Genomic DNA, 25,762 nt, shown 5'->3' on the forward strand with positions numbered 1-25,762 from the left:
TTTGGAGCCTGCAGTCTCGATGTCCTTACCGCGGTGTGCCCTGTTGTGGGCTCGGCTCCCCGCGGGGCGCCAGGCTGGCCACCGGGCAGCCGTCTGCTCTGCCCTTCGCGCCCACACCGGGCCCTTTCCTGGGGCTCTGGGACGCGTTCCTGCTATTGCCTGCGCCTCTTCCTCTGCCTCCGGAGGCTCCAAAGCTCCAAACACGTCCTTGTTCGTGCCGCTGACTGTGAAACCTCAGGGTCCTAGCGCAGATGGCGACGTCGGGGCTGAGCTAACCCGCCCTCTGGACAAGAGTGAGTGCAGGAGCTGGAGAGGGCGGCGAGGGTGGCTGGTGCAGGGCTGAGACGCTTCTCCGAGGAAGCTGCTTTTCCATCCCCTGGAGACCCAGGTCCCTTCGAACTTTGTCATTGTGCCTCAGTGCCTGCCTCCCTTGCTGGTTTTGAGCCCCTCAAGGCTTGGGATTGTGTCTGATTGATCCTTTGATGTGCTGCCCTTGAACTGGCATTCTCCCTTTCACTGTTCCCCTGGGAATGATCTAAGTCCCCTTGTGACGGGACGATTCATCTTTTTTGAGCCGTTGGGTGCACGACTGACTTTCTAGTATAGTCTCCCCACCCCCCATCCCCCACCCCCGCCCCGCTGCTTATTACTATTGCTCCCAGAAGGGACAAGGGAGTGGGGTGGTGAAAAGCTAGAGGAAGACTTCTTTCAGAACTTTTTGTCATTGACTGGGTACCTACGCAAACCAGACACTGTTAGGCTGTATGGTGGTTGCCAAGAGGAACCAGACTCAGATCCAGATCTCTTCCGCTCCAGAAACTTACAGCCTTGTGGGAGGAAGGACGGATGGATGACCAACTATGCTACAAGGTAGAACACGATAAGGGTGAGCTTACCAAAGGTGGAAGGTACCCTGATCATCCAGGGCTCCAGAGAGAAAGCTCTCGCTTAGCATCAGCAAATGGCAAGATCTAATCCTGTGGCTCCCCTGCAAAAAATTGCTTAATGCTTTTCCATTGTCCCCAGTTTGAAAGGGTCCTCACTCCCTGCCTGATCTGGCCTGGGTAACTCTTGGAGAAGCTTTTTTGCACACCACTCTCCTCCTTTCAGCCAGATTGATGAAATGGGCACTTGTGCTCCAGGGCTTTTTACATAATGCTACTCCCACTGCCTAGAATATCTCTGTGGTTCCTTCTTTTTCTAAAAAATAGCATTGGCTAACACTGAGTGTTAGAGACAGGTACTGTTTTAAACATGTGGCCCATTTAATCTTCCTAAAAACCCTTATGAAGTACAGTTTTTATCCTCGACAAATCTTATTGAATACCTACTATGTGCTACTTTCCAAGCACTCTTCTAGTCACACAAGTAGGTGCCTATGTATGTGTGTGTGTGTATATATATATATATGAAAGTTACATATAATAATATATATGTATAAAATATACACATTTTTCTGGTTGATTGTAACACACACATATAAGTATATGTATATATCATATATATACACTGCTGCTGCTGCTACGTCACTTCAGTCGTGTCCGACTCTGTGTGACCCCATAGACAGCAGCCCACCAGGCTCCGCTGTCCCTGGGATTCTCCAGGCAAGAACACCGGAGTGGATTGCCATTTCCTTCTCCAATGCATGACAGTGAAAAGTGAAAGTGAAGTCGCTCAGTCGGGTCCGACTCTTAGCGACCCCACTGACTGCAGCCTACCAGGCTCCTCCGTCCATGGGGTTTTCCAGGCAAGTGTACTGGAGTGGGGTGCCATTGCCTTCTCTGATATATATATATATACACATATATAGGTAAATGTATATATCATTTTTTTTCTGGTTGATCATAATACAATTAGGCAAGTAAGGGTAGACTGACTACAAGCAGAAAATGTTGCACATTTGTGATAGTCATACATCACTTAACTGACTGGAACAATTTACAGTTGACTTACCTTTTGTCCATTTCCCAAATGCTAAAATATAAATAATATTTTCTCTGCCTGTATCTCTGGATTGTGAAAATCATTATAACATGTTTGGCAAAGCACTTTGAAAAGTGTGAAGGGATGAATAAGTGTAAATTAGTATCACTTGTACTAAACATTTGCTATTTAAAAAATGGAATTACCCTACAGTAGAATCTGATGTGTGGAAGCTGGGAAAACTGTTTCCCTAGGAGGCCAGATAGTCTACCCCAACTATATAACATAGGTTGATGTGAGGATTTAACAAAATAAGTATTTTTAGGTTACTGTATAAATAAATGTTCTAAACCTCTCTCTTTTTTTAAGTTGTTAATGCAATCTAAGCTTGATTAATTTAAAGTATTTTCACCTGTAAAATCAGTGATTGATAGTGGCATTTCAGCAGACATCTAATTCAATCTCCTTTGCAGCATAGTAATTTCTCTGCTGTCACCCTTGAAATACAGTCATCTAAGCCTTCCTTGAGTACAGCTGGTACTTTTGTCAGGCAACCCCTTTTCTTATTCTAATTATTAGGAAGTTCTTGTATAAATTCCACCGAAATCTGTTTCCCTCACTTCCCACTGACTTTAGTTATGCCACTAATTTGTTCTCCCTCAAATCATCTTCAAGCTAAAGGTTATCCGTGGCTCCTTTAGTCATTCACATAAAAGCATGAGGATCTGCCCCTTGCAGTATTGGTTATCTTTCAGCTAAAAGATAGCCTTTCGCTGCTCACTATTAGATGTGCAGAATGGTTGTGAGTAAACCAAACAGAACATGTGTATCTAACAGTGGCCCGGTGGAGGATAGGGTGATGCCAGTCCTATGGCACCTTGCTTAGACTTCTGCAGTATAACGGGAATGTTGATTGCATTGTTGGACTTTATACTTTTTCTTGACACTATTCAACCATAAAAAGTTTGTGATCAACTAACCCACCTTCAAGTTCTTGCAACACTCAGTAGACCACTGCCTTGAGTGTTAGGACTTCCAAATTTCTTTTACTTTGGGGGTATTTCTCTATCTAGAAGACAAATGTTAAACGTATGTTCAATTTTGTTATCTTTCTTCCAGATGAAGTAAAGAAGGTCTTAGACAAGTTTTACAAGAGGAAAGAAATTCAGAAACTGAGTGCTGATTACGGACTCGATGGTAAGGCTAATACCATTTCCATTAGAGATACCTTATTGCTGCTTAGATTACAGCTTTTTCATTATTGTGTGGGACCTTGTGTGGCCTGAACATAAGTTCATAGTTATAATATGGAGAACGTCCCTGACTTTTGCCTCTGTCTGGGCAGGAGATCATCAGTATGCAGTTGGTGAGCCAGACACATGGCAAAGCAGCTGTGTGTTCAGCTTTCCTTCGTGTTGTACTAGAATTTCAGTTTTAGCCCAGATCATAACAAACCAGCTGTACTACAAGAAAGGAAAAAGACACTTCGACGAGTTAGGTGTGATGTGTGTATGTACTTTTTAAAATGAGAAAATGAAAATGAAATGAAAAATAAAATGAAAACTAAGTCCTACCTGTTTTGATTTTGTGTTTCCCACAGCTCGTCTCTTCCACCAAGCATTCATAAGCTTTCGAAACTATATCATGCAGTCTCATTCTTTGGATGTGGACATTCACATTATTTTGAATGATATTTGCTTCAGTGCAGGCAAGTGTTTAGAGACTTTTTAAAATCCTCTGAACATACTTGCTATTTCTTTTGTTTTTTTCTCATTAGCTTATTTGCTTTAGAATAAGTCCTGTTAGCATCCTCTGTAAATAATTCAGTGCTTTCATAGGAGGCCTTCTAGGTCTTTTTGCTTTATAGCAGGCCTGGGTTGGTTACTAAGTCACCTAATGTGTCTTAGACTGGAGGAAGACTGGGACCTCGATCTGTCACCATCTGCTCTTCACTAGTATAGGCCTCGGTGAAATGAACTCTCACACAAGGTAGAATTAATACAATACAGATTCCATCAGTTTTTGCCACTGACTTCTTTCTCCCTCAAACTTTGACAGACCTCTTGCTGTAAAAGAAAAAAATGTAGAAATATCATTATTTTATTCCTAAGGGCGGTTTGACTTTGGTTATGTTTTTATGTATTTGACTGTTAGAACATTGCCCTGGGCCAGGCACTGAGGTAGAACCGGGACACAGAGCAGAATGGAACTCAGCCCACCCGCATCAAAGCCATAAGGTGTGGTGACTCCTGGCTGAGAAGTCAGTTCACTTTCACATTTTGTTTCTCAGTGGTATCTGTAGTTTAAAAACTACTTGCATCTGGGTCCTGTATTTTGCTTCAGTAACCGTGGAGCCTTCTTGCTAATGTATATTCCCAGGTTTTTTGTTTTGTTTTGTCTTTTGCTGTCCATGATCCTACCTTCCCAACCAGGAATAGATCCCAGGGCACTGACAGTGTGAGCACTGGGCCCTAAACACTGGACTCTCAGGGAGTTACCCCAAGGTTCTTTGTTTTCAATTTAACTTTCATCAATGCTGATCATCAGCGCTGGTGCATTGAACAAGTGGAACATGGTTGTTGACAGCCAAAGTTTTCTGCTTTCCTAGAAAATACAAGTGAAATAAGGAAGAAAACATAAGGCAAAGCAGGATCTCAGGAAAGGATAGCATTCCTTGTTCTAGGGTTTACCTTTTTTCCTGACAATGTCCCCTTAACTTAGCTCACTAAGAATAAAGCTTTCATTAAGTTCAGTTGTGAATAACATTTAGCTTGCACAGATTAATGCAGTGTTTTATTTTCCAGCTCATGTGGATGACTTATTTCCATTTTTCTTGAGACATGCAAAACAAATATTTCCTGTGTTGGAATGTAAGGATGATCTACGAAAAATCAGTGACCTAAGAATACCACCTAACTGGTTAGTTTCTTTATTGTGGATTTGAAATTTTCAGTTTCTGATCTTGGGAGATTAGTGAACACTATATATTTTTTATTGTATACTAGATGATAAATCAAATAGTCTAGATTGTTTTGTTTTTTCTAGAAAAATACACGATGAGTTTTGGTAGGCAGTTAGCTGGTATCTCCTCCTAAATCCTAATCAAGCTTGGTTTAAGGTTTTATTAGGGCAGATCTAGAGTAAGTCTTTTGGTTGTCCTTAGAATTCAAGTGTGACCTTTCTGGTGTCTCAACTGAATATGCTGTTAATCACTTCCCTCCACCACCACCGTGCCTGGAACTCTAACATCTCCTAGCACTTTGCCATTTCTTTGAGACTTTCTACTTAAACTCTTAGCAAGCTGTCCACTGCTAAGCCCTGCATGTGTTCAGCCCAGCCATTGGCCAAGGACCCAAGGAACCCCCACACAGACTTACAAGGCTCCCTCTCTATTGCACCTTTATTCTCTTCCACACTCAGGCCTTCAGATTCCAGCTGCTTCAGCAGCTTTAATCTTGATCTCTACTGCTCAGCTCAGTGGGACTATTTTAACTTGCTTGGGTTCCACCTCCCTGTGCCTCTTGGGGTCCAGTAGGGCTCATCTCAAGTGTTTCTTTCTTTTGGAGCTTATAGTCCTGCACTGCCTCTTGTCCATATCCCCAGGGAGCTGCTGTATCTATTTTGTCCAGTTTTGTAGTTGTTTATCATGATAGGTCAAGTCCAGTACCATTCATCATGGCCAGAAGCAGCAGATTCAGTCATTTTATTGTGTATGCTAAAATTCAGAAGCCTGGGAATATTTACTTCTAGGGCATATGTAGAGAATGTGAAAATAATGTGAACATGTCTCTGGAGCTGATAACAGTTTAAATTTATTTTAAGTAACTCTTGGGGAAAAGGAATTTGTACAATGGCAAGAATATCCAAGAAATTAATTTGCATTTGGGTTTTTCTGTCCTCTAGTTAGTAAATGCCATTCTTGGAAAGCAGTCATTTTGGTGTGGACATGAAACTCACCATTTAATTTAGTTTTTCAAAGATGCTGCTATTTTGTGAATGTTAAGAGGATGTTTCATTGGAAGTTTTTTCAGTTAATACCTTTGCCAGGATTTGGAGGTTAATGGAATTAAGCAGTTTCTCTACTCATGTTTTAGGTACCCAGAAGCTAGAGCCATACATCGGAAGATAATATTCCATTCAGGTCCCACAAACAGTGGAAAGACTTATCATGCAATCCAGAAATACTTGTCAGCAAAATCTGGAGTGTATTGTGGCCCTTTAAAACTACTGGCACATGAGATCTTCGAAAAGAGTAATGCTGCTGTTAGTATATTACCAAATATTCTCTTTTTCTTGCTAATTTGGGGGAATGTAGAGTGTAGTGGGTGAAGGGAGAGGGTGTGTGTAGTAGTAATTTACTATTAACAAAAAATGCCATATTTCATTGCCTTTAACTTAAGGCCATCAAGTGTAAGATGTACTATTATTTTATGCAAAACTGAGAAAGAAGCTGATGCTGCCAACTGAATTCTGACATGCCACCCATTGTTAAGAGATATCCTGGTTTTAGAGATACTAAAATGTGAAAAAATATGTGTATTAGAATGAATGAAATACAATATTAGAGTATTTCACATATACAGAGAAATGAAGGAGTAACATTCAAATAACTTGGGTCCACTACCCAGCTCCCATCAGAGTCTAACATTTTGCCATATTTACTTATTTTTTTAACTTTTTTAAGAAATAAAATATTGGGGAATTTCCTGGTGGTCCTGTGGTTAGGACTCCATGCTTTCACTGCCGTGGGCCTGGGTTCAACCCTTGGTTAGAACTAAGATCCCACAAGCTGTGTGGCATAACCAGAAAAAAAAAAAGCAGGAAATAAAATATTATTGATACAGATGAAACTCTCTCTGAACCCCTCCTTTACCCCCTCAGAGTTACCCACTATGTTGTATTCAATTTACCTTTTTTTTTTACGATTAAACCTTTGATGTAATTGCTAGAACTAATGACAAAGACTGAAGCCAGCTTTCCAACCTGAAAAGGACTGAATGGTCTGTGGTCTGAGGCATCATTTCAGAAAAGGGGCCACATTTTGGTTCATTGTTTTATTATGACTTTATAATGTGAGATTAACCAGTTTTGTAGATAGTTTGCATCATGTTCTGGATAATTTGTATAATTTGCATACATAATACCTTCTTGTTTATAAATACTTAGAAGTATTTCTGTAAAACAAAGACTTTCTTTTACAAAACTTCAGGATATTCATGTAAAGCAAGACATTTAATATTGATAGAATGCCATTATTTAATCCACTGTCCATACTCAAATTTTGCCAGTTGTTCAGTAACACCACCACTACTCCGCTTCCCCTCCCCGCTGTGCCCCCGCCACCTCCAGCATTCCCTTCAGGGACTTCTGCTGTAGGTATTGTCATGTCTCCAGTTTCCTCATTAATCTGGGAGCATTCCTCAGTCTTTGTGTTTCGTAACTGGTACAGTTGGAAAGATTACAGGTCAGTCGTGTTATAAGCTGTCCCTCAGTTTGGATGTCTGATGTTTCCTTGTTAGTTTCAGGCCATTAGGGAGACCAGCTGTTCCAGTTTGCCTGGACTTTCCCAGATTTATTACCAAATGGTCTTTGTCCTGAGTTATCCCTCGGTTCTGAGTGGATTGGGGTAGCTGGCTACTCACATATGTACCATAGCACTGATATGAGTCCTTCTCAAAGAAATATATTAGGAGGTCTTTATATTCTTAAATTTTATTCATAATGTTTTTCTTGAACATAGAAACAATTTCATTTTAATAAGCTAAAATAGTACAGGAACTATTGACATAATACAGACTTTATTTAGTTAGCTGTGCCATTGCCTTGGTTCGGAAGGCTCTTTTTGCAGAGCATGAGCTCTAGGCATGTGGGCTTCCTTAGTTGCAGCGCTCAGACTCAGTAGTTGGGGCTCAGGGGCCCTAGATCACTGGCTCAGTTGCTCCATGGCATGTGGAATCTTCTTGGACCAGGAATCGAACCTTTGTCCCCTGCATTGGCAGGCAGACTCCCATCGAGTGTGCCACCAAGAAAATTCAGTACAAAGTTTAAAAAATAAAAGTGCTTCAATTGCTTTTGTTACCTGAGAATTTAGCTGATTTGAGATGTTCCAAGTGTACATAGGTTATATGAAAGTGGCTTTTATTTTTTACTAAAAATTTTTTTAGAGGATTGGGAATATTTGTTTCAAGTATTAGACAAATAGATTTGATGTAATGGAAGGAAGTGAAAAGAAAAACAAGTGCAAGCATTAATCACTCAGTCGAGTCCAACCCTTTGTGACCCCGTGGACTGTATGTAGCCTGCCAGGCTCCTCCATCCTTGGAATTCTCCAGGCAAGAATACTGGAGTGGGGAGCCATTCCCTTCTCTGGAGGAACTTGCTGACCTACTCTATTAAATACTCTATATTTAATAGAAGGAATACTCTATTAAACATCCACATCTTCTTTTTGCTGTGGTTTTCAAGGTGGAGATAATTCCAGTTTTCTTTTTGTCATCCTAGGGGGTGCCGTGTGACTTGGTAACAGGTGAAGAGCGTGTCTCAGTAGACCCAGATGGTAAACAGGCTGCCCACGTTGCCTGTACTGTCGAGATGTGCAGCGTTACAACTCCTTGTATGTATCTACTATTTTAGAACTTTATGGTTCAGTCTTCTTTTAATTTTAAAATACAGATGAACATGTGGAATGTGTTTTTTATTGTGAAAAAAATTTGTAATTGAGGCAAAGACTAGTAACAGCAAATACCCAGTATTTGCTGCTACTACTTAAAAATGCCAAACTTTCCATCATGTTTGCTCTTGAATTTTCTTTCCCTTTTTCTCTTAAAAGAACTGAAATGTTAACACATGAATTTTCCTTTGTGTCACTCCACAGTTCAATTCCTCTCCCCTCTGTGATCCAGTTGCTGTCAAATATTTGCTATATACCTTTCCTGTCTTTTTTGGCGTCACTATTATATATTACCTATCAATACTATAGTTTGTGTTTTAAAATGTTTACATGACAATCATATTGCATTATTGCTCCACAACTTGCTTTTTTTTCTACACATGTATTTAGATCTAGTCTTATTTACATGTATATGTATCATAAATATATATATATATCGCATATATTCATTTAAAATGTTACATATTCCATATTATGACTAAATGTATTTATTCCTTATTCTTCTATTAAATAGTATTTAGGTTGTTTTAAAGTTTTTCACTATTATATATAGTACCACAATGAACTTCTGTATAAGTACGGTAGTTTTAAAAACATTTAAAATGAAAATTAACTTTTTCCTTACTATATAGACAATCGTTCCTTCATTGTAGAAAATGTAAAAATAAATGCAAAGAGAAGAAAAAAATATTAATCTCCCAATTCCATCCATCCAGAATCAATAAGTATTAATCCTGTGGTATGTTTTTCTAGGTTGTGTTCATATGCGTATGCTTACATGTGCATTGGGGGTGTGTATATTAAAATGGGGATTATACATTATGTACTGTTTAGTAGCTTGCTTTTTTCATTTTAATAATCTTAACTTTCTGAGTAAATGGATAGTTTTTAAAAATCAATATATTCTAAAAGTAATACATTATAAATATTAAAATAGCACTTATAAATCAAAATTCCCTCTTCTGCCCCCCTCTTTTCTAATCTTATTTGTATACACTCAGATATGCTAAGTAATTTTTAATCTAATGGTTTTTTCAGTATAAAATTAGCTTTCTTTTGTTTCCTCAGTGTCATTGTGGGCATATTAAATTTTTCTTTAAAACATGTTCCTCTCAAATCTTTGGTATTTTGGGAAGAGAACTAAAATATAATTTATGTGACTTAGAAAGAAAAATATAATATGGTTGGAAGCATTTTGGCATTAGAAAATAAAATGAGGCTTTTTTTTTTTTTTATCATAGTAATGAACTTTAAAACCCCAAAGAATGAGCAGAGCTATAGCTCAGGGAATTACACTTTCCACTCCGCTTCTCCTAACACCCATCTGGGTTCCTAAGGTGCTTCATTTACAGCAGGGTTATCTATTCCTTGGTCCTGGGAGCTGCTTTCACTGCTGTATGGATATATTCTTATTGGGCAGATTCTCCAGGTTTCTTCTGAGATTGCAAAAAATAGGACAATTGAACATGCTCAGTTTGGGAGACAGTGGAGTAGAGACGGTCTGGGTTTGAATTTTATGTTTCAAAATATTACACTTTGGTCATTTTTCCCTTTTATTAGTGATGCAATAAAAAATCTTTTTAGCCATCACTTTTTATTATTTCTTTAAGATGGGCTCCTGGAAGTGGACTTCTTGAAGTCCACGGACATGAATGAACGTTTCTCCTGGTTGATCTTTGGAGTGATTTAACTTCTCTGGGTCTCAGTTTATTCTTCTTTAAAATGTAAATGTAGGGGAAGTCCCTGGCAGTCCAGTGTTTTAGGACACCGCACTTTCACTGCCGAGGGTATGGGTTCAATCCTTGTTCAAGGAACTAAGATCCTGCACGCCGGATGGTGCTGCCAAAATTTAATCATTTATTTGGCTGCATTGGGTCTTAATTGTGGCACATGGGGTCTTTGAGCTTCAGTGTGGCAGGTGAACTGTTAGGTGCAGCATGTGGGATCCAGTTTCCTGACCAAGGATTGAACTTGAGGCCCCTGCTCTGGGAGCTCAGACTTTTAGCCACTGGACCACCAGGGAAGTTGCCCACCCCCCGCCCCACAATTTTCTTTTTTTAATTAAAAATACAAGTATGAGATTTTTAAAAAAAGGAAATGTAAGTAATGATGACACTTAGTGGGTGTATTGTGAGGATTAAATGAGTTGCAGTTTTAAAGCGCTTAGAACAAGCCTGCCAGCAAAGAAGCACATAGTAAGTAATGATGATGATTATGGTGGTGTTGGAAGCTTGAATTTTGATATTGTGATTTGTTTGTAATACTCTTGAAGTAGATTGTCTTGCTCACGATAACTTTCTATTTTAAGATGAAGTGGCCGTGATTGATGAAATTCAGATGATTAAAGATCCAGCCAGAGGATGGGCGTGGACCAGGGCGCTGCTAGGTTGGTGGTTAATACTGTAAAATCTGTGCTTTGTGACATCTGCACTGGGAGGCATTTATGTGCTGGGCATTGCCAAATAGAGCCAGCTAGATCCTGTCTTGACACAAATGAAACAAAAAAGTCAGCTAGGTGTGAGTTTTAATTTTCTAAATATTTTAATTTATAAAACATAATCATTTAATAAAAGTGTTCAAATATTATCATATTTACGCAACCACTAGTAACCTTTTGGTGTTTCCTGACAATCTTTTTTTCTCATTTTTATGGTGTTTTGTGAATATATAAATTTTGTATCTTGCTTTTTTTTTCAGTGCTTTTTCATAGACTTTTTTTTCATACCACATATTAATGTTGTATATTATCCATTGAAGAGCTGTGCTATAGTCTTCCTTCAGTATCTGTGGAATATTGGTCCCTGGACCTCTGCAGATGCTCAGATCCCTTCCAGGTGGATGGGTTCTGCGTCCATGAATTCAACCAGGGGTCCACCACTGGTTGAATCTGCAATGTCAAGCCTGTGGATGTGGGAGACCAGTTGTAATTTGTCCTAAAGAGTTGAACATTTTTCCCTATTATTAGTGATGCAATAAAAAAATCTCTGTAGCCATAACTTTTTATTTATTATTTCTTTAAGATAGGCTCCTGGAAGTGGACTTCTTAAAGTCCACGGACATGAATGAACATTTCTCCTGCTTGATCTTTGGAGTGAATTTTTGATCAGCATGCTGTAGGGCAGGTGTTTTCAAATTTACAAACAAATAGGTGAACTCTTTCTTTAAACCAAGAGTGTACACGAAAACCTGTAATATAAAATGGATGAAAATGTATATGCCAAGTGGTAAGGATCTTGGAGTTTCTTCTACCCACCAGCCCCTACCCCCCACCCCCAAGTCACCTCAGTGATTCCATGGAGCCTGATTTGAAAAGAAAAGTATAGGACTAATGTTCAGTGCTAACCATCAAAATGCCAGATTCTAGTTCAGACTGGCTTCACCATCTAGTAGACTCAAAACCTTGGCCCCAGCAGCTTAAAAACCCTAAGATTTGTAAAAATGGTGATACTTTTGCCCACTAGAAGATTTTTGTTTTCAGGGTTGAATCACAGAGATCGCATTTATGATAACCCTTCTTAAAGTTGTAAAGCAGTAGGTAAGCAAAGTATTTTGGGTATGTGAAGTATTACATATTTACTTTTGTATCTTTAAAATTTAAAAAAAAATCCCAATTTTGCATTAAACAGGACTCTGTGCTGAAGAAATCCATTTGTGTGGAGAATCTGCTGCAATTGACATGGTTACCGAGCTTATGTACACAACTGGGGAGGATGTGGAGGTACTCAATTATATGCCTTGTTCTCAAGGTGGCATAGCAAGTACCCAGAGTACCCAGGCAGTGGCTTCATAGGCCCCAGACGATGGCAAAGTGAGAACTTGAAAGATCAGCTTCATTGCCCTGTAGTTGACTAGATCATGCATAGTTGGTTGAACCTCATGATCTAAAGTTCTGACCGAGTGGTTCTCACACCCTAAGTCTTCAAAAGTCCAAGCAGATTCCTTACCTTTTCTTGACAGAACCTTTTGGAATTTGAACAGATCTCTTTAGAATTAAGTAAATCTGGAATGTTAGAAATTGGAGGCTCAGCAAAAGTTTGTAATTTTCAAAGTCTCAAATGTCAGATACTGGGTACTCTGATAGATATCTAATTGCTAGAAATGGTTTGTATCCTTTTTTCACATTCCTATAATAGGAAGCAACTCATTTCTGCTTACTCCTACTTTTTGCTTTCTTTACCAGACTTCTATAATAAAATGAAATATTTAAAAACTGGTCCATTACTTTAGTTTTGTACTCAGTTTTCAAGGAGAGATAGTGGAGTATAGTGGAAGAAATTCTGGGTTTCAGTCTTGGTTTTGCTGTTAACTCACTTTGTGTTTTTAGGCAAATCACAAAAGGCTACAGCTGGAAAAATCCTCATCAGACCTGATCTTTTCTTTTTTTTGGCTTGATCACTTATTAGACTCTATTTTGCTTTTTCATAAACTGGAAGTAACAGTTAATAACCCTTCTGAACTTAGCAAGTTCCTGTACAAATCAAATATATATGAAAGTGCTTTGAAAATTTATGAAATCCTCTGTAACACTTTACTAATTTAGAAATACCAATGAGAACTGATGGTAACACTTATAATACCAAAATAAATGTTTTTCTGTGTTTTCTCTTGAAAATGTTGGAACTTGTCTAACTTTAGCAGTTTTTAGCTACTTGACTGCTTTGTGAGTTTTTCACAATGCTTAGTCATAAGAAGTTCCGTTAGGTATGCTATTTTACAGTATCGTGTCTTTTATTATAGGTTCGAACCTATAAAAGGCTTACCCCCATTTCTGTGCTGGATCACGCACTAGAATCCTTAGACAACCTTCGGCCCGGGGACTGCATTGTCTGTTTTAGCAAGAATGATATTTATTCTGTGAGTCGACAGATTGAAATTCGGGGATTGGAATCAGCTGTTATATATGGCAGTCTCCCTCCTGGTAATTATTGATTTTCCTCATGATAGGATATGAAGTCTCTTGTTTTTGCCATGTATTTTGAGATACGTATCGATAACACAGTGAGCTACTGAATTAAGTTGCTTGGTGTATAATTTGTGATATAAAGCACATACTTCTCTAGTCATCTTTATGATGATAGAAGTATTTTGATTATCTATAGCTCTTGTTAATTGTTGTTATTAGTAGACTGTATTTTAAATGTTGAGCTGATGATTTTCTTACAGAAATGTCACTAAAATATGATCCTGGTAATATTCTTAAAATATTACCAGAAATCTGTTAAAAGTGTCCTCAGAAATGATATAGCTAGTGTGGTAGGGGACTGTGTTGCTCTTTGTGAGGTTATTTAGAGGAATAGAAATAAAAGGATAAGTGACTATTTGAGAATAATATTTAAGTTTGAAACAGTGAGAGTTTTATCCATAAAATGGACAGTTGGAGGTGAGGGTTTCCAAGACACTACAAGATACTACTTAGTGTGATGTAGTAAAAGACAGAGAACATTAATTTAACATAAACTGTTCTTATTTTAGGGACCAAACTTGCTCAAGCAAAAAAGTTTAATGATCCTGATGATCCATGCAAAATCCTGGTTGCTACAGATGCAATTGGCATGGGACTTAATTTGTAAGTAATTTGTTTTTAATAATCGTGGATATTCAGTGGGTTAGATAGCAATTTAAACACTTCTCAATGGCATTAGAATGACCAAACTCTTTGGCTTAGGTGAATGGGTATTGTAGTATAGATCCTAGATTTATCTTGCTCACACCTAAAGGAATAAAATTAAAATATCACATAACACTTGGACTTTTAAGTGCTGCTCCCTACCACTGCTAACCTATTATGTTCAGTTCAATTCAGTTCAGTCGCTCAGTCGTGTCCAACTCTGTGACCCCATGGACTGCGGCACGCTCGGCCTCCCTATCCGTCACCAACTCCCAGAGTTTACTCAAACTCATGTCCATTGAGTCGGTGATGCCATCCAACCATCTCAACCTCTGTCATCCCCTTCTCCTCCTGCCCTCAGTCTTTCACAACATCAGGGCCTTTTCCAATGAGTCAGTTCTTGGCATCAGGTGGCCAAAGTATTGAAGTTGCAGCTTCAGCATCAGTCCTTCCAATGAATATTCAGGACTGATTTCCTTTAGGATGGGCTGGTTAGATCTCCTTGCAGTCCAAGGGACTCCCAAGAGTCTTCTCCAACACCATAGTTCAAAAGCATCAATTCTTTGGTGCTCAGCTTTCCTAATAGTCCAGCTCTCACATCCATGCATGACTACTGAAAAATCCATTGCTTTGACTAGATGGACCTTTATTGGCAAAGTAATGTCTCTGCTTTTAATATGCTGTCTAGTTTGGTCATAACTTTTCTTCCAAAGAGTAAAGTGTCTTAATTTCATGGCCGCAGTCACCATCTGCAGTGATTTTGGAGCCCCCCAAAATAAAGTCTGTCACTGTTTCCACTGTTTCCCCATCTATTTGCCATGAAGTGATGGGACCAGATGCCATGATCTTAGTTTTCTGAATGTTCAGTTTTAAGCCAACTTTTTCACTCTCCTCTTTCACTTTGATCAAGAGGCTCTTTATTTCTTCTTCACTTTCTTCCATAAGTGTGGTGTCATCTGCATATCTGAGGTTATTGATATTTCTCCCAGCAGTCTTGATTCCAGCTTGTACTTCCTCCAGCCCGGCATTTCTCATGGTGTACACTGCATATAAGTTATATAAGCAGGGTGACAATATACAGCCTTGACATACTCATTTCCCAATTTGGAACCAGTCTGTGTTCCATGTCCAGTTCTAACTGCAGTTCTAACTTCTTGACCTGCATACACATTTTTCAGGAGGCAGGTCAGGTGGTCTGGTATTCCCATCTCTTTCAGAATTTTCCACAGTTTGTTGTGATCCACACAGTCAAAGGCTTTGGCATAGTCAATAAAGCAGAAGTAGATGTGTTTTTGGAACTCTCTTGCTTTTTCAGTGATCCAGTGGATGTCGGCAATTTGATCTCTGGTTCCTCTGCCTTTTCTAAAACCAGCTTGAACATCTGGAAGTTCACAGTTCATGGACTGTTGAAGGCTGGCTTGGAGAATTTTGAGCATTACTTTACTAGTGTGTGAGATGAGTGCAATTGTGTGGTAGTTTGAGCATTCTTTGGCTGTGCCTTTCTTTGGGATTGGAATGAAAACTGACGTTTTCCAGTCCTGTGGCCACTGCTGAGTTTTCCAAATTTGCTGGCATATTGAGTGCGGCACTTTCACAGCATCATCTTTTAGGATTTGAAATAGCTCAACTGGAATTCTGTCACCTCCACTAGTTTTGTTCATAGTCATGCTTTCTAAGGCCCACTTGACTTCGCATTCCAGGATGTCTGGCTCTAGGTTGATGATCACACCATCATGATTATCTGGGTTGTGAAGATCTTTTTGTACAGTTCTTCTGTGTATTCTTGCCACCTCTTCTTAATATCTTAATACCTATTATGTTACCTCACTTTATTTTCAGTGTCTCAGTCGGCATGTGGGGCCAGCCATTATCTTCAGGGGTTAACAATATTAAACATAAATATTCCTCTGTGGGAAATGAAAACAGCTATACCTTTATGGATGAGCTATTCAAAGCCATTAATAGAAGCTAGCATTTAAAAGTCAGAGAAGGCAATGGCACCCCACTCCAGTACTCTTGCCTGGAAAATCCCATGGACGGAGGAGCCTGGTGGGCTACAGTCCATGGGGGTCGCTAAGAGTCGGACACAACTGAGTGACTTCACTTTCACTTTTCACTTTCATGCATTGGAGAAGGAAATGGCAACCCACTCCAGTGTTCTTGCCTGGAGAATCCCAGGGACAGTGGAGCCTGGTGGGCTGCTGCTGTCTATGGGGTCGCATAGAGTCGGACACGACTGAAGTGACTTAGCAGCAGCAGCAGCATTTAAAAGTAGCCTAAGAAGACCTTGTATGGTTTATTTGTAAAAAGAGTTATTTTCTAGAGCCTTACTGAAGTATAATTTATGTATTATACTTTTCACCCACTTAAATGAATAATTTGATGATTTTTAGTAAAAAATGCTATTTAAGGGAAAGAAAAATAATTACTGACAAACCCCTTTACCTTACTTTGTAAACAGTGGGCAATATTGCAAGTAGGCCTAACTAGAATTAGAGTGAGCCTTTGTACAATGAACCAAATGATGGACGACTTTTCAGACAGCAGCTCGTGAGATCATCTTTATTTCTATTTCAGGAGCATAAGAAGAATTATTTTTTACTCCCTTATGAAGCCAAGTATCAATGAAAAGGGAGAGAAAGAAATAGAACCAATCACCACCTCTCAAGCCTTGCAGATTGCTGGCAGAGCTGGTAGGTTCAGTTCAAAATTTAAAGAAGGAGAGGTTACAACAATGAATCGAGAAGACCTCAGTTTATTAAAGGAAATTTTGAATAGGCCTGTGGATCCTATAAAGGTAAGGTTTAATTAACATAGTAATTAATTACCTCTTCTCTGTGAAGGACAGTCCTTCCTTCCTTCACTCCCTTTCCAGACTTTCACCTCAGATACCTGGAAACAAATAAGCCAAAGAAAATTTTGTGCCGTGAAAATCATGTCAAGAAAGCCCTGCTTCGGAACTTCCCTGATGGTCCAGTGGCCAAGACTCCATGCTCCCGGTGCAGGGGGCCTGGGTTCGATCCCTGGTCAGGGAACTAGATCCCACATGCCACAACTAAGAGATCCTGCACGTGCTAACTAAGACCCGGTGCAACGAAATAAAGAAAAACATTTAAAATGAAAGAAAACCCTGCTTTATTGCTTTTGAGAGGCCTAATAGAGAGCCCTTGGTTAGAGAATGGTATGCAAGTGAAAGATCCAGATTTTATAAACATAGCAATAATGTAACGAGTTTAGTAAACCTGATTTTACGTTAATTCTTCCTGTAATTTAACAGGTGGGGATTGGGGCCTGGTTGCTTCAGGTGGGCACATAGCTTTGTCAGCAGACTGAAAATTGCCAGAAATTTGACAGTAGAAGAAACCTTTGCATGTTGGGTAAAAACAGCATTAAGCTATACAGCTTTGAACCATTAAGGACAAGGTTAAATTTTGGTTAGTGCAGTTAATGAGGCAGACATGTATGTATTTTTAACAAACTATTACAGTTTAAAGTTTGCCTGGAAAATTCACTTAATAGGGCTTATCTTACTTTTAGGGATCTCAGGTAAAAGGGTATATGAATGAGATAACATAAGGGAAAGCTCCTGGAGGAAAGCTGTGGCTGGAATGATTTCTGTAGCTTTTGTGAAGAGTATAACTGTGGGACTTCCCTGGTGGTTTGATGGCTAAGACTCAATGCAGTGGGCCCAGATTCTATCCCAGGTCAGGGAACTACATCCCATGTGCTACCATTAAGACCTGATGTGGCCAAATAAATATATTTTTTTAAATGTTTAAAAAAAAAGAGTGCAGCTGATAATGGACCTCCCCATCTCCCTCCTGGGTACCTCCTTTCTTGTGTTTATTCTCTTCCTCCCTCCCATGATTCATCTCTCTCTTCTTTTCCTCTTTGTTTTTCCCATTCTCTTTCTTTTTTTCTTTCTAATGCTTCAGTTCAGTTCAGTTCAGTCACTCAGTCGTGTCCGACTCTTTGTGACCCCATGAATTGCAGCACGCCAGGCCTCCCTGTCCATCACCAACACCCGGAGTTCACTCAGACTCACGTCCATCGAGGCAGTGATGCCATCCAGCCATCTCATCCTCTGTCGTCCCCTTCTCCTCCTGCCCCCAATCCCTCCCAGCATCAGAGTCTTTTCCAATGAGTCAGCTCTTTGCATCAGGTGGCCAAAGTATTGGAGTTTCAGCTTCAGCATCATTCCTTCCAATGAATATTCAGGACTGATCTCCTTTAGGATGGACTGGTTGGATCTCCTTGCAGTCCAAGGGACTCTCAAGAGTCTTCTCCAACACCACAGTTCAAAAGCACCAATTGTTTGGCGCTCAGCTTTCTTTATAGTCCAACTCTCACATCCATACATGACTACAGGAAAAACCATAGCCTTGACTAGAGGGACCTTTGTTGGCAAAGTAATGTCTCTGCTTTTGCACATGCTATCTAGGTTGGTCATAACTTTCCTTCCAAGGAGTAAGCGTCTTCTAATTTCATGGCTGCAATCACCATTTGCAGTGATTTTGGAGCCCCAAAAATAAAGTCTGACACTGTTTCCACTGTTGCCCCGTCTATTTCCCATGAAGTGATGGGACTGGATGCCATGATCTTCATTTTCTGCATGTTGAGCTTTAAGCCAACTTTTTCACTCTCCTCTTTCACTTTCATCAAGAGGCTTTTGAGTTCCTCTTCACTTTCTGCCATAAGTGTGGTGTCATCTGCATATCTGAGGTTATTGATATTTCTCCCAGCAATCTTGATTCCAGCTTGTGCTTCCTCCAGCCCAGCATTTCTCATGATGTACTCTGCATATAAGTTAAATAAGCAGGGTGACAATATACAGCCTTGACATACTCCTTTTCCTGTTTGGAACCAGTCTGTTGTTCCATGTCCAGTTTTAACTGTTGCTTCCTGACCTGCACACAGATTTCAGAAGAGGCAGGTCAGGTGGTCTGGTATTCCCATCTCTTTCAGAATTTTCCACAGTTCGTTGTGATCCACACAGTCAAAGGCTTGGCATAGTCAATAAAGCAGAAATAGATGTCTTTCTGGAACTCTCTTGCTTTTTCAATGATCCAGCACATGTTGGCAATTTGATCTCTGGTTCCTCTGCCTTTTCTAAAACCAGCTTGAAAATCTGGAAGTTCACAGTTCACGTATTGCTGAAGCCTGGCTTGGAGAATTTTGAGCATTACTTTACTAGTGTGTGAGATGAGTGCAATTGTGTGGTAGTTTGAGCATTCTTTGGCATTGCCTTTCTTTGGGATTGGAATGAAAACTGACGTTTTCCAGTCCTGTGGCCACTGCTGAGTTTTTCAAATTTGCTGGCATATTGAGTGCAGCATTTTCACAGCATCATCCTTCAGGATTTGAAATAGCTCAACTGGAATTCCATCACCTCCACTAGCTTTGTTTGTAGTGATGCTTTCTAAGGCCTACCTGACTTCACATCCCAGGATGTCTGGCTCTAACTGTGGGCAATTCTTGACATTATGAATATTCAGGTAAAGAGATAACTGGCCTCCAGTTTAGACATTTTCTCTTCTATATATGTATGTCAGTTTTTTTGCCCTGGTTAAAGTGATTGGGTTTTCCTTTTTTGTTTTGTTCAATGGAGAGAATTGAGACCCTGGAAAGCGCTATGTGTACTTGTGTGCGCTGTCAGATCACCAGAGAGTTTAGGAATATAAGTAAAATATAAGCAGAAAATTAATTCCGTAGTGGATGTACTTGGTAGTTGGTAATAAATGGCAAAATATGATGCTTGTCTCTGTTTTACTCAAATTCTTGTCCCTTAACTCATTTGGCAAGGGCCTATCCCAAATATAGGACTTTATCTTGAAATAACTTAAGAAAACTTACGCTAAAAAAAAATAAGCTTATGGTTGTTTTTTCTTTTACTCAAGGCAGCTGGTCTTCATCCAACTGCTGAACAGATTGAAATGTTTGCCTACCATCTCCCTGACACAACGCTTTCTAATCTCATTGTAAGTAGAAACTCCTAAATCTCTTTTCTAAAAAAGTCAGTATATGATTTCCCTGATGGTTAAGACTCTGTGCTCCCAATGCAGGGGCATGAGTTCAGTCGTTTGTTGGGAAAAATAAAAACATTTAAAAGTTGGTGTGTCAGACAATTACTGGTTAACCTTGTGAACATGACTGGATAGTCTGTTTTTGTGAAGTTGCTATTCATGAAGTTTATCTTGAAAGTGGAAACTTTCTCTCAGAAGTTTTAGGGCTTTTATCCTTAGGAATTTTCTGAGTATTTCAGGTTGAGAAGGCTGGTAAGGACGTCTGTTAGCTTGAGGAGGCAGTGAATTAAGCAAGCCTTTCTAGACGTCTGTTAACGTATTAAAGTGATTGTCTCTTACAGACTTGAGTACTTTATTCATGCCCAGCTAGGTAGTCCAGTAATTAATGTATTTTTCCCTCCCAGGATATTTTTGTAGACTTTTCACAAGTTGATGGGCAGTATTTTGTCTGCAATATGGATGATTTTAAATTTTCTGCAGAGTTGATCCAGCATATTCCGTTAAGTCTCCGAGTGAGGTATGTTTTCTGCACAGCCCCTATCAACAAGAAGCAGCCTTTCGTCTGTTCTTCATTGTTGCAGGTAAGCCTTTATCTTTTTGATATTTTGAGTTGTTTCGTGTTGATGCATTTTCCCCAAACAATATTTTGTTAATCAGAATAAAGAAATAAGACAGTGTACCCTTTTATATGAAACATTGTGTAAGAACTTAAAACATGACTCTTTTGTTCTTTCAGATAGTTTTGGGGGTGGGGGGAGAGAATTCTTGCTTTGTATTTGGTTTTATGTGGTAGCCTTTTTGCAGAAGCTAAAATAAAAATAATTAAACATAATATTTTGAGCGAAAGGAGTCTGCCTGATGGTAGATACACTTTTTCCTTGTTGGTGTTGGGGCATGTATTCTGGAAGGGACGGGGCTTAGGAGTCAGTGGCGGCAGCAGTATCAGTTCTGTTAACCATCAGGGATGGCTCTTTGTGTGAATTTGGTGCCAAGGTTCCAGCCCCTTTTCTTTTAACTCATTTGGGTAGAGAGACACATCTCTGACTTCTGATCCCAAGAGTCACCCAAACAAGGGGTGGGCAAAGGCAGCAGAAGCTAAACTTGCAGTCTCGCCGTGTTCTCTGCTGTCTCTGGGCCATTGCTCCCCCTGTTGGCTCTGCACGCTCTCCCTGCCCCACTACGCCCAGAGGTCGTCTCTTTAAATCTTTTCCTGATTCATTGTTGTCATTTCACTGCCATCTTTTTTTTATAGCTGTTAACATTCTGCTTATTAGCTTTGTTTGGATCAAATCTAAGTTTATGTTTTAAATTATTTTAAAATTTTATAAATAATACACAAGTACTTTTTTGCACAAAAGTAAAACATTAGAGAAGGTTAAATTGGGCTGCCACCCTGACATAAGTGCTGTTATCAGCTTTGCTGTAATAGCTGATATCAGCTATTCTTGCAGACCTTTTCTGTTACATTTGTCTACATAGCCATAGGAGTAGAAATTCTAGTTTTTGTTGGGTGGGTGTGTTCTCCCATAAATGCCATAATGAAGTAGTCTGCAGCTTGTCTTTTTCCTTGAATATGTCTTAGAGGTGTTCCATGTCCAGGTATTTACCTAAGAAATATGTTTCTTAGAGCTGGTGTTTGTGAGAGAGCTAACTAGCATAAGATTGAAGTTTATGGAACAAAGGCTTAAACTTAAAAGACCCGAGGACTTCCTTGGTGGTCCGGTGGTTAAGACTCTGTGCTGCCAGTACAAGGGGTGTGGATTTGATCCCTGGTTGGGGAACTGATCTCACATGCTGTGCAGTGCTGCCAAATATTAAAAACATAGCAAAGAACTGACCTGGATGGAACTGGAGCCCATGGGCCTGACCCCATTTAAACCATCCTTCAAACTGCTCTCTAATAAAATAGCAGCATGTTACTAAGGAGTAAGGAGTCTAGAAGCCAATAGTTGCTTATGTGTTGTGTTTACAGGTTAAAATGTGAAATCTGGAGATTTTCCTTATCTCCATTATTATTGAATAAAAGAGCTCAATTCTGCTAATGGTCTCTGATGCCCCTTAGGAAGTAGTTTAGGAACTGTTCCCTGGAGCTCCTTTAGGGCTGGCTCTTGGATGGGTCTCTCTCCCTCTCTGTCTCTGAGCAGCTCCATACTCACATACTGGGCTTCCGCTAGTTGTTTGTGGCCTAAAATGTTAAACCACTGCTTTTGTAAGAGAACTGTGTTTTGGCATGTTGGCACCCCACTCCAGTACGCTTGCCTGGAAAATCCCATGGACGGAGGAGCCTCGTAGGCTCCACTCCATGGGGTCGCTAAGAGTCGGGCACAACTGAGCGACTTCACTTTCACTTTTCACTTTCATGCATTGGAGAAGGAAATGGCAACCCACTCCAGTGTTCTTGCCTGGAGAATCCCAGGGACAGAGGAGCCTAGTGGGCTGCCGTCTATGGGGTCGCACAGAGTCGGACACGACTGAAGCGAGTTAGCAGCAGCAGCAGCAGCTTATTAGCAGGTTAACATGGTCACATTTCCATTCTTCATGGCCATCTTACCTGGCATGTATTAAACAGCAGAATGAACCAGACTGAAACTAATAAAATTGTAACATTTAACCACAGTTATTCGAAAACTACCCTGCATTTCTAAAGTTTTGACCTTGCTTAGGTTAAATATTTAGAGATAATTTTCCCTAATTAAGAAATGAACCTTTCAAAAATCACCTTATCCTTGAAGCTAAAGATTGTAAACTTATGCTTGCTAGTTTTTGCATAGTTTTATTGTCTCCTGTAGATATTGTGATGCATAATAGCATCTAGCGTTGTTTGGGAGGCAGCATGATTTGAATGTCTTGGGGTTCAAGAAGGTGTGGTGATATGGTATTGAAGGAGTTGAATCACAGTGGTGACTTGGCCAGAACTCTATCACTGTACAGCTAGTGAAGAGGCAGAGTCTCTTTACTAGTTTGATTGACTCATGGCCAACCTTGTACCAAGTCACCTTAAAGAGTTTCTTTTTCTTTTTTTGGCCATGCCATGTGGCATAGGGGAACTTAGTTCCCCAACCAGGGATTGAACCCAACACCCTTGGAGTGGAACCATGGAGTCTGAACCTCTGGACCGTCAGGGAAATCCCTCAAAGACTTTTTAATATAATAAGGGATGATATTGACAAAATACAAGCTTCTATTTAAGGCTATAGGACTATTACATGAAGGGACAGAAGTCTCTGGGTACTGTCTGCCTGTAACTTGGAACTTAGAACATAAAATGTTCATAAATGTTAATAGGCAGTCCCTGGAAAGTTAGTTCATAGGCGTTTTATTGCCCTGGTTTTGGAAAAAGAAGGAAATCATTCCTTTCAGTGACAAAAACAAAACCCAAACTTTAAAGAGCATGAAATGTTCTTTAAAATATAGAAAAGTGTAAAGAAGGAGAGAAACCAGCCTGCCTATTGAGATAACAGCCACAGTTAACATTTTATTATGCTGTCTTTTTTTTGGGGGGGGGGGCGGGTCACAGACTAAAGTGAATTCTGATTCTTTTGCCAAATTCCTTTCTTCTGTCTCAGTTTGCCAGACAATATAGCAGGAATGAGCCCCTAACCTTCTCATGGTTACGCCGATATATTAAATGGCCATTACTTCCACCTAAGAATATTAAAGACCTCATGGATCTTGAAGCTGTCCACGATGTCTTGGATCTTTACCTGTGGCTAAGGTACCAAATTTTTCCGTTATGCGCCTCATTTTTCCAAGTAATAGGACAAATCAAAAGTTTTTATGATGGTCTTTTACACTTTCAAATTAGGCACATACTTGCAAGGTGTTTTATTGTCCATTTAGGCAGCTGAGCCTGGTTTATACCCATTCCAAAAATGACTTAAGAGTTCTTATGATTCTAGTTAAGTAGGTGAGAAACTCTACTAAATCCTATGCAAATAGTAGTCCCTGGACCAAAAGCATTGGTATTGATTGGGAACTTGTTAAAAATAGAGAATATTGGGCCTACTCCAGCTTTAATAAAATTCTACATTTTAATAAAATTTCAAGGTTATTCATGTCTGTATCATGATTTAAGAGGGACTGCTGTAGATCAGTCATTCCCAAAGGAGGGGCATGTCCCACTAGGGAAGCAGATCAGAATCACTTAAGATAGGAGTGGTGAGCAACTCTCATAACAACATATTACTTAGATGAGCCGGGGGCAGAAATAAAGGTTGAGCAAAGGCACTGGACACAGTTTGCAAGAACAGAATATTTGGAATTAATCAGCATCAAGATTTAGTCACTTCATTGACAGTAGTCCAGCAACTGCCCTAAGAACTCTTCCTATCATGTGATGTGTTTTTTTTCTTTCCAGCTACCGGTTTTTAGATATGTTTCCAGATGCCAGCCTGGTTCGAGAGCTCCAGAAAGAACTAGATGGCATTATCCAAGATGGTGTACACAACATCACCAAACTGATTAAAATTTCAGAGACACACAAACTGCTGAATTTGCAGAACTTGTCAGCAGAGAGCCAGTCCCGTCTGTCAGCTGCAGCAAAGAGCCAAAGCAGAAGGAATCGGGGCACCAAAGCTTTGGGGAGTAAAGCTGCTGAGCCCCTCGGCCCTGATGCAGAAGAGAAATCCCTTGCTTCCAGGTTGGTGCAGCAAGGACTCCTCACTACAGACATGCTGAAACAGCTGGAAAGAGAGTGGATGACACAAAAAACCGAACAGGGCAAAGGAAGACTAGAAACTGGGACTTCCTTAAAAGGGACAAGAAGAAAGAAGAAAGAACCTGATTCAGATTAGTTTTATTTCTATTTTTACAAATAAAAATATTTTAAGCTCCTTTTATCTTTACATGCATTTACTGCCTGCTGTGGTATTGTGGCTATCTTTTACTGCGTTTTTTGGCTAAGAAAAATGAACTCTTAAAGATAACTAAACTATTTGTTTCATGTCTTAGAGGTTTATTCAAAGCTTTATTTAATGGCCATTTGTAGTATAGCACTAAGACAATGCATTCTGAGGAACTCTGCTTGGGGATAAAATCAGCATGGTGAATTGTTTTGACCAGTTTCCCTACACCTTTGCGAGGATGTCACAGGTGGAATTCTTTGGCAAACATTGCTGTCTGTTGTACCCACATACCAGAGGCTCTTCTCTGTGCTGTAAATATGTAATAAATGAAACATTATATCCATGCCCTCATGGAGATTATATTTGGTATGGTGACAGATAAGAATAAGTTAACAAATAAACAACGTCAGCTCTATGAGGGCAAATATTGTTGTCTGTATAGTTCACAGCTATATGTATGGTGCCTAGAATAGAGTAGAAGCACAAATGAATGTGAAATTAATAGATGTGATTTCAGAGATAAATGCTAGAAAGTCATAGAATAAGGAAAGCGAATGGGAGTAGTTGGTGGGGTATATCACGTGGAATGAGGGGTCTTCTCATGTCCAAAGGCCAGTCTGATGCATAGCGGCCTTCACTTGTCCAGTAGTGTTTTAAGCTTTGGTTGGAGACACAGCTAATAGGAGCTTAAAGA

The 25,762-nt window shown here is 39.7% G+C and overlaps 1 protein-coding gene across 2 annotated transcripts; it reads left to right on the forward strand.

The window, feature by feature from the left end:
- The first annotated feature begins 19 nt into the window (after positions 1–19).
- SUPV3L1 (Suv3 like RNA helicase) lies at positions 20–25,411 on the forward strand. Of its 2 annotated transcripts, XM_061405181.1 has the most exons (16): positions 230–293; positions 817–870; positions 3,043–3,120; positions 3,524–3,631; positions 4,728–4,842; positions 6,018–6,186; positions 8,425–8,536; positions 10,902–10,979; positions 12,220–12,311; positions 13,331–13,511; positions 14,066–14,159; positions 16,779–16,998; positions 20,099–20,179; positions 20,629–20,805; positions 23,791–23,939; positions 24,582–25,411. In XM_061405181.1, exons 2-16 carry the CDS (start codon positions 861–863, stop codon positions 25,015–25,017), a joined length of 2,100 nt encoding a protein of 699 aa, XP_061261165.1. In that variant the 5' UTR covers positions 230–293; positions 817–860; the 3' UTR covers positions 25,018–25,411. The 2 variants fall into 2 exon arrangements, with proteins under 2 accessions (XP_061261164.1, XP_061261165.1); XM_061405180.1 differs by lacking the exon at positions 817–870 and having other exon boundaries at positions 20–293.
- Positions 25,412–25,762: the final 351 nt, after the last annotated feature.

The sequence above is a fragment of the Bos javanicus genome, chromosome 28 (genome assembly GCF_032452875.1).
Source record: "Bos javanicus breed banteng chromosome 28, ARS-OSU_banteng_1.0, whole genome shotgun sequence".
NCBI lineage: Eukaryota > Metazoa > Chordata > Mammalia > Artiodactyla > Bovidae > Bos > Bos javanicus.

What these genes read in the sequence shown, in the direction of transcription:
- SUPV3L1 (XM_061405180.1), top strand. Translation starts at nt 20, where the DNA reads ATGTCCTTACCGCGGTGTGCCCTGTTGTGGGCTCGGCTCCCCGCGGGG. An exon ending in TCGAAAAGAGTAATGCTGCT is followed by an intron (nt 6,187 to 8,424) that starts GTTAGTATATTA and finishes TTGTCATCCTAG; the next exon opens with GGGGTGCCGTGTGACTTGGT. An exon ending in GGCCTGTGGATCCTATAAAG is followed by an intron (nt 16,999 to 20,098) that starts GTAAGGTTTAAT and finishes CTTTTACTCAAG; the next exon opens with GCAGCTGGTCTTCATCCAAC.